The sequence below is a fragment of the Balaenoptera physalus genome (genome assembly GCF_965194825.1).
Source record: "Balaenoptera physalus genome assembly, chromosome: 4".
Lineage (NCBI taxonomy): Eukaryota > Metazoa > Chordata > Mammalia > Artiodactyla > Balaenopteridae > Balaenoptera > Balaenoptera physalus.
This window is the reverse complement of record NC_138891.1, coordinates 38,798,648-38,807,504: the sequence shown is the minus strand read 5'-3', so window position 1 is coordinate 38,807,504 and position 8,857 is coordinate 38,798,648. Positions and strand designations below refer to the sequence as shown.

The 8,857-nt window shown below is 44.8% G+C and overlaps 1 protein-coding gene, 2 long non-coding RNA genes and 1 pseudogene across 14 annotated transcripts in view; 2 read left to right on the top strand and 2 right to left on the bottom strand.

The window, feature by feature from the left end:
- VEPH1 (ventricular zone expressed PH domain containing 1) overlaps nt 1-8,857 on the top strand; it is a 298,073-nt gene that overhangs the window by 33,825 nt on the left and 255,391 nt on the right. For all 11 annotated transcript variants that reach the window (XR_014262903.1, XR_014262904.1, XR_014262905.1 and 8 more), the window contains exon 3: nt 5,538-5,753. Coding sequence is in view for 7 of the 11 variants with exons in the window: in XM_082459535.1 (XP_082315661.1) it covers nt 5,538-5,753 (216 nt within the window). In the remaining 4 variants the exon portion in view is untranslated. The remainder of the gene's footprint in view (nt 1-5,537; nt 5,754-8,857) is intronic.
- The window catches only part of LOC309659751, a 701,522-nt gene that overhangs the window by 441,834 nt on the left and 250,831 nt on the right, over nt 1-8,857 (bottom strand). The window lies entirely within an intron of this gene.
- LOC309659736 overlaps nt 1-8,857 on the bottom strand; it is a 457,573-nt gene that overhangs the window by 281,254 nt on the left and 167,462 nt on the right. The gene's annotated exons all lie outside the window — the stretch shown is intronic.
- Nucleotides 568-2,629, top strand: LOC309659565 (THAP domain-containing protein 7 pseudogene; annotated as a pseudogene). Its single transcript has 2 exons — nt 568-583; nt 988-2,629. The product of its transcript is annotated as a THAP domain-containing protein 7 pseudogene (transcript).

Below are 8,857 nucleotides of genomic sequence, written 5' to 3'. Positions count from 1 at the left end.
AGGATGGTTTTGGTTTTTCTGTTGCTGCAGAGATTTTTGGAAAAGTCAGCATCACTTATTTGCCCTATAATATTCCATTTTTTCTCTATGACTTGGCTCTATAAGTACCTATTTGCTGTATAGGTTCTGTCACAAGTAATAATTCTGCTGCATTAAAATAAAAAATACACTCACCAACAAAGGAGAAAGGTAAAAGAAAATATAATAAACAGTCCACCAAACCAAGTGGTGTTCATTCTAGGAATATGGTGATGGATTAATATCTGGAAATTTCATACTATATGATAATGTAACACTTCACATCCATAAGCCAGGTACGGAAAAAATGCTTGGTTACCTCTATAGATGCTGAGAGGACATGAAAAAAATTAAAACAAATATTTAAACTTTCAAAATAGAAAGTGGTGCATCTATATGATTTAAAACACTTACAGTATTTTCTTGCTTTTGGCCATAAAATTGTATATATCAAAAATCAGGAACTAAAACCAGAAACTAAACCGCATTCTTTCTTTTATCCTTTTTAAAGTGAAATAGCTTAGGAAATTCTAGCTGACACAATAAGCCATGAGGTATATAAGAGGTACAGATACAATACAGAAATCTTTCTAGTAAACCCAAAAGAATGATCAGAAAAAATATTACAATTAAGAAGACTTGAGGGCTTCCCTGGTGGCACAGTGGTTAAGAATCTGCCTGCCAATGCAGGGGACACGGGTTCGAGCCCCGGTCCGGGAAGATCCCACATGCTGGGGAACAACTAAGCCTGTGCACCACAACTACTGAGCCCACGTGCCACAACTACTGAAGCCCACGCACCTAGAGCCCACGCTCCGCAACAAGAGAAGCCACCGCAATGAGAAGCCCGCGCACCGCAACAAAGAGTAGCCCCCGCTCGCGGCAACCAGAGAACGTCTGCCCGCAGCAACGAAGACCCAACGCAGCCAAAAATAAAGTAAATAAAATAAATAAATATTTTTAAAAAAGAAGACGAGCTAAACGGCACGGTATCACACCTTGCCGGACTTCGGCGCAGCAACGGTGAAACCACGTCCCGTCACTGCTCTGTGCTGGGAGATGCACGCGGGACACGTGCGAGACGCGCAACCGTGGCATCTCCTTCCACAGGCTTCCCAAGAAAGACAACCAGAGGCGAGGCTTGTGGCTGGCCAACTGCCAGCGGCTGGACCCCAGTGGCCAGGGCCTGTGGGACCCGGCATCCGAGTACATCTACTTCTGCTTCAAACACTTTGAGGAGAACTGCTTTGAACTGGTGGGAATCAGTGGGTATCACAGGCTGAAGCAGGGAGCAGTTCCCACAATATCTGAGTCCTTCTCCAAGTTGCGCCCAACGACCAGGACCCAGGGGCACAGTTACCCACCTGGACCTCCTGAAGTCAGCCAGCTCCGGCGACGCAGGAATCACTGCTCTGAGGGCCAAGGGCCCACAATGCCAACTTCTCCGCCTCCACCTCCTGACGTCACCTGCCTTCCGGCGGAAGAGGCCTCGGCTCCTGCCGCTTTGCCCGCCTCCCCCACTGAGAGGCTGGAGGCTGGCCTCAGCGGCGCCTTCTCAGACCTCTTGGGGCCCCTGGGTGCCCAGGCAGATGGAGCGGGCTGCAGCACTCAGCCGTCACCCAAGCGGGAACCGGCAGCCGTCGCCTCTGGAGCCGAGTCCCGCCTCACCCTCGGCCTGCATGCTGCGCCTCCCGCCACCCGCCGGAGCCTCCATCCAGAACGAGCCCAGCGACCGGGTGGGCAGCGGCCTGCTCTGGAAGCGGCGGGCTGAGGCCGCACCTGACGCCCTGGACAAGGCCCAGCGCCAGCTGCAGGCCTGCAAGCGGCGGCAGCGGAGGCTGACCAAGCCGCAGCAGGGGCGGCGCGGGAGAAGAGGGCCCAGGCGGATGCCCGCCGGACTCCGCAGGAGCATGCGCAGGACTTTGCCATGCAGCTGAGCCGCAGCATGGCCTGAGCGAGGGGCTGCCCGTCAGAGCTCCGGCCTCTGCCAAACTCAGAATCCTCCTGGAGAGGGACCTGACCTGCCAGATGCCAAAATAAATGGGATTCTAGAAGGAAGCCCTGCTCTCTGGCTCAGCTCCCCACTCACCACCAGGCCTGTCTCATCGGAAAAACACAAGAATGACGATTACTGACCTCCTGAGGCTGCTATGCTTGGCAAGTAGTGAGGGGCCTACAATGACCTTTCTGGTCCCTGGAGGGCTGGGATGAGGCATGTGGGGAGCAGAGAGACAGGCACGTGGGCAGCCGTCCTGGCCTCGACCTGTGTCCTCATTTTCCTTCAGTTCAACTGGAATGTGGAAGGCCTCCTCGCACCTGTGGTCATCAGGTAAGTGTGTGAGGTGACGTACAGCACACGTGACCTCTGCCTCTTGGGCCTAGGCCACAACGGCCCCAAGAGCACCAATGAATTCTTTTTAGTCCTGGAAATGGCCACACAGTATTGTGAAATTTGCTTTTGGTAGCCCTCGGAGTGCAACTTCATTGATTCACATTATGCCTGGGAGAGTCGAATGGCCATTACAGGAGGCGGACGCAGAGCAGGGTTCACAGGTGGTTCCCGAGCCCGAACTCTAAGGCCAGCTGAGGCGCATCTTGCACCGCCGGCTGCTAGCTTGCAGGTGGCTGCAGGTGAGCTCCCCTCGCCTCAGGGCCACCCGGTCACCTGCACACGGCACCCGGGACTCTTCAGTAAGGCCTGAGGAGTGGCAGGTGCTGCATTTACGCGGGGCACAACCAGAGGCAGGAAACGAACTCTAAGGCCCAGAAGGTAGACCATCTTTCCCTAAAGTGGCTTCCTGGCAGCGGGGGCAGAAGGGCGCTTGTTCCCAGAAGGGAGGCAGAATGGTGCCTTCTGCACCGGGCTGGACACTTAGCACCTTCTGCCGGGACAGGGAAGGACCCGGTGGAGTGGCCTGCCCTCGCTTTCCCGGCTCAGGCAGGAGCCTACGGTGCAGCCCAGGAGCAAGGCAGCTACAGAGGAGCCGGGAGAGCCGGCTCCAGCCCCCCAGGGCTCCCCTCCGGCGGGGAGAGGCCAGAAATCGGCCTGCATTCCTCCCACCGGCCCTCCAACTACCTGGCGGGGGCACCCCAGGTAGGGGTGGGGAGCTGCTGGCATGAACAGAGAACCAGGCAAGACTGGCTGATCCTGAGGCCTCTGGTGGCATGGCCAGGCCTCAGCTCCAGGAGACCGCGGACTGGAACCCACCAGTGGGGACTGTGTGGCAAGGTTTGTGTGTAGGTAGCACTGCTGTGGCTTTAATGGAGCAAGCCTATGACAGTAAATACTTACGAGGGACAAAAAAAAAAAAACAAAATTGAATAAGTAAGCAGAAAAGGTAGCCCTGAATTAGAACCTGATATACACATAAAACAATAACTAGGAAATGAATTATTCAGTAAATAATGATGGGAAAATTAGATGAGCTAATTCGTAGAAAATGTACATCTTTACTTACTTCCATAAATGCCAGATAGACTCAAGAGCTAAGTGAATGGTTTAAAGACTAATTTCTAAAATACTAAACATTAAATGTTGTTGAGGTGTTTTTTTTTAAAGGTAGAAAAAATACAGGTAAATTTTTTTTTTTAATATTTATTTATTTATTTGGCTGTGCCGGATCTTAGTTGTGGCATGCAGGATTTTCGTTACCGCGTGCGGGATCTTTTAGTTGGCAGCATGTGAACTCTTAGTTGTGGCATGTGAGATCTAGTTCCCTGACCAGGGATCAAACCTGGGCCCCCTGCATTGGGAGTGTGGAGTCCTGGCCACTGGACCACCAGGGAAGTCTCCAGGTAAATTTTTATTAAACCTTTGAATAAAGAAAACATGAAGTCAATAAAAAGCTATTAAAGGAATCACAAAGAAAGGAAGGGAGGGAAGAAGGAAGGGAGAGAGGGAGGAAGGAAGGAAGGAAGGAAGGAGTGCATGTAGATGGAGATTTGTATGAGCATAGAGTACATCTGTCAAATACGTGAGAAATTGGTGAACATGGTTTCCCCAGGGAAGGGAACTGAGGTGAAAGGGAGACTAACTTTTCAGTGTAAATCTTTTCTTTGTGTCTTTTGTATTTTTGTACCATGTCCATGTATTATCTTTTCAAAAAACTAACTAATTTAACCAACTTTAATTTCCAATTAAAAAAAGGAAAAACAATAAAGTCCCCAAAGACTGATAGATTTGGCTATCTAAAACCTTAGCATGTCAATAAGAGCAGCAAAACAACTAAAAATAATGAAACATGGGGACATATTCACAACCAATATGCCAAAGGTTGACATAATATTCTTAATAGAAAAAGATATTATTTCACCAAAGAAGGCCCAAAAAAAAAAAAAATGAAGTCACCTAAGGAAAAATAGACATAAGATACAGTGGGCAATTCCCAAAGGAGGAAATACAAATGACAAATAAACATGTGAAAATATTCAACCTTACTTCAGATCAAGAAATTCCAAGGAAAACAGCAATGAGATACTGTTTTTCACCGATCAAATTAGCAAAAATTAAAAATACTCTGTTCTTGCAAAGGTACAATGGGCAGAGCTTGCTTTAACCCAATTGATGGGAGTATAAATCACTAAGACCTTTCTGGAAAATAGTTTGGCAGTATGTATCATGAGCCTTAAAATGTTCCTGAGTTTTGTCTCAGAAATTTCCACTTCTGGTGAATCTGGACTATACATAATCTACAGCGTGGAGAGGGCTTCACGCATAAGATATTTACTGCAACATTAGTTGTAAGAGTAGAAAAAAGATCAAGCTAGAGTTTGCAGTTGGACAGGAAAGCCCCACCACTTCCTGGCTCTAATGGCACATGATGGTGTAAGAGTCTAAGCTCTTCCGTGCTCTGTTTTGTGTTCAGTTTTGCCAATCCAGCACGCAGAGTTCACAGGCCAATTTTCCAAGTTAAAGTGATGGACCTGTTTTTCACATTTAGATTTTTTGAAGGGTCATATTACCTCTCCATAAAGATCATTAGGTATTTGAGGAAGAATTAAAATAGGGGAATGGAGGGAAATCTGGTTGGGGAGAGCTACAATGGACTTGGTAGTTATTTGAATTGAAAAGGAAGAGATGAAATGATAAGTTCTGTTATGTGCAGAAAGAGAGAGAACACTCCTGAGGGGAAATTGGAGAGTAATTTGAAACATTTCACAAAAGTTGCTGAAATGTCAGAGCAAAAAGTAAACCCTGACCTCTAATGAACTTAGAAAGTGAAATAGCCTGAAATTTGAACCCACGTGCAAGTGAATAATTAAGCTCCTTTGGACTCTCTCAGCTCCCTGTCTGTGTATCTATGTTAGTACAAACCTCCATTTTAGCACGTTTGCAAATCTGCCTAGTCCACAAAGTACTCATCTCCAAAGAAGAAGGTATTGCATTGGGCTTTACAACCTCATCCTTTAGCCACAGTGTGGCACACCCATTTGCTAAGTGACTGAGTTCATATTTTGTAGGTCCTTCAAAGGATAACTTTCCAGAGTATTATTTAACATGAAGGTTTTCTTTCAAACAGGATTACCAAACCAATAACAATGACCAAGCAGTGGTTGAAATCTGTATCACACGAATCACAACAGCCATCAGAGAAACAGAGTCGATTGAAAAGCACGCAAAGGCCCTTGTGGGGCTCTGGGACTCTTGCCTGGAACACAACCTGAGACCGTCCGGGAAAGACGAAGACACTCCCCACGCAAAAATCGCGTCTGATATCATGAGTTGCATTTTACAGGTACGTCAGTGTTCAGCATCATGCTATTTGAGACCGGCTTGGCAGCTTAGGTGAACACATGGTGTCTCTGAACCATGAGCCAATGTTTCTGTAGCATTCAGATACTGTAAAAAGACACCACAAACCATCAATAGCTAAGCTGAGCAGGCTGGTGATTAATAAACCGAGAAGGTTGTACTGAGCCCCTACTGTATGCAAGACACACTGAGGGGAATTCAAAGTAACACCACAGCAAGCCCTAATCTATTTGGAGAGATAAGACATAAAAAAAGCTAACAGTAAAGCACTGTGTGTCCAGATCCAAATGAGGAATATTGGAAAATTCAGAAAAGGAGACCTCTTTCATCCAAGGAGACCAAAGAGGGGGTGGAGTCTGAGTTGAGGGGCAGTGAGCTTGGAATATGTGGAGAGAAGTGGCTAAGTCATTTTTAAGTACATTTCTATACTGTGAATTTTCCATTATAATAATATTTGCCTGTTCTGACCATGTTTTAGTTCTTTCCTTTGGCATAAACATGAATTTGGAATTTTGGCTCAGCCACGAACTAATTATGTAAAATTAAAATGTTGGACAAGTCACATAACTTCTAAGCCACAGTCTCCTCCCTATAAAATGCAGATGAAGTGACATTGTCTGTGACAAATTTTACCAACCAGTAATGTTGATAGTTGTTTCTTTAAAAAGAATTCTGTGGTCAAATAAGTTGGGAAACATTGAATTCAGTTTTTCCCTTTTGAGCTGTCACAATGCTTCATAGCACATTAAAGGCTCTGAAAAGTCCTGCAATAAAGAAAGCTGGTTAACTTTGTTTAGAACAGCATTTTGCAGTCTGATTTGACCATGTAACTTTCTTCCCCATCTTACCCCAACACAACATTTATGAACATCCCTCAGAACTAGTGTTCTACTGAGCATAGGTCAGGAAATTCCAGCTATGTTAAAGTGTTTGGCACTGTGTGTAGCAGCTAATATTAGCTTCCTTTCTTCTGTTTTTTCTCACAGTTGTCTATGTTTAACTGGAGCATATTTATTGCATTTTGTCTGCTCAGTTCGGGGACTGGTCAACTGAACAAAAGAGTCTACACACACTATCATACTGTTTTTCCTTTGTCCCCAGGGTTAGAGATGGGAGGGGAGGAAATGGGTATTTCAGCGAAATTAATGGAAGTTTAATGCTGTTGGATATAACAACAAAGACCCAACACACCTTTTCTTCATTGATTATTCTTTTATTTTTATCTTGAGTATTTATTAATTTTAAAATTTTATTTTTTATACAATTTTTAAAGGTTACACTCCATTTATAGTTATTACAAAATATTGGCTATATTCCCTGTGTTGTACAATACATCCTTGAGCCTATCTTTCACTCAATAGTTTATACATCCCACTCCCCTACCCCTATGTCGCCCCTCCTCCCCTCCACTGGCAACCACTAGTTTGTTGATTATTCTTGACTATGTTATTGACATACATCAGAAACCTAGATTATTTCACTCCAAAGTGCCATTCCACAGACATTCAGACAGAAACTCATAAATCAGCCCTATTCTCCAGCTCCCCCTGTGATTTCAAAACCACTGGTCTAGATTCCAGCAGCACTGTCCAACAGAAATACAATGCAAGCTGCAAACATGAGCCACATATGGAATTTAAAATTTTCTAATAGCCATATTAAAAAGAGGTGAAAACAGATGAAATTGATTTGATATTATATTTTCCTTAACCCAATATATCCAAAATGTTATTATTTCAACATGTAATCCGTGTAAAAATTAATGAGATGTTTTACTTGTTTTGTATACTAAGTCTCATAAATCCATTGTGTGTGTTAGCATGTCTTACTTTGCACTGGTCACAATTCAGGGGCTCAGTAGGTTCACTCGGCTCCTGTGTTAGTACAGTTCTAGAGAGTCTGGAAGGCTTTCTGGATGGAGATCGAATTTGGAAGGGTTATGGGCAATTATCGGGAATTTTACCAGGTAGGAAAAGTGGAGTGAGAGAACATTCCAAGTAGACAAAACAGATTGTACAAAAGTCCAGATTTCTGAAATGAGACCCAGATCAGAGAACTAAGCAGGCTGCCCTTCCAAAATGCCCCAAAGTCTAACATAAAGGGATGTTTCATTCTGGGTAAGGCATTATGTCTCCTACTTTAAAAAGGGGATGGTGGGGAGCAAATAAAAACGTGAAACTCACTGCTGATCAATGAGAATGAGTTTGTAAGATTGCTGAGAGCAGGGCCCTGAGGACAAGCGCTGACATTTTGGGGAAGGACAGAGAAAAGGGCTAAGGGTTAGGCGTCTTGGTTGAGAGGGACAAGTAAGTCACAGAAGTGGGCGATTCCAGCCTGTAGGGCCAGTGTGGTCACAGGGCATCCATTGTGTGCCCTCTGAGCAGGCAGAAGGTGTAATAATGGAAGATGGAAAGCCCTAAATGTAAACTTGCCTTTTTCAGAGCAAAGTGCAGCAATTTGTCCAGGCTACCCCTAGGGGTGTGGTCCCAGAAAGTCATTTCCCACGAACCAAAGGCAAGGCTGTGGTTGCAGCTTTGGCATTTAGCTTTCAATCAGATTTTAAGGGGAACATTTTGGCCTGTGGTGAATACTGAAAAGAAGATTTTGTCCTACTTGTAAAATAGGTTCTTGTGGGAAACATGTAGAAATCCAGATGACTCATATTCTGTTTTGTTTTTTCAGTGAAATAAAACAGTAGGTCAACTTTAAAGTCAACCACTTAACATTTTTAGCTACACACACACAAAGATTCCCTCTCCACCCACCTTACCTCCCAAGATAAGCAATCCCAGCCTCACACTACCTGATCAAGCAAGGGCCCACCAGTTCTTCTGCCCGTATTCTTAGCCATTTTTTTTTTTCTGGCCACTTCACTGTCATTTGAAGCTAAATATGTTCACACACACACAAAAAAAAACCTTTTTTTTTTCCCTAAATTTCCTTTTTCAACCTACACTCAAACCTACTTCAGATGACCATTCCTATTCTACTTTTAATAATTAGTGGTTATACTGACTTTTTTCTTTTCTTGGTCCTAACTGTATGAACTTGCCACATTTACCTCAAAATCGTTTTAAAATTTTCAGA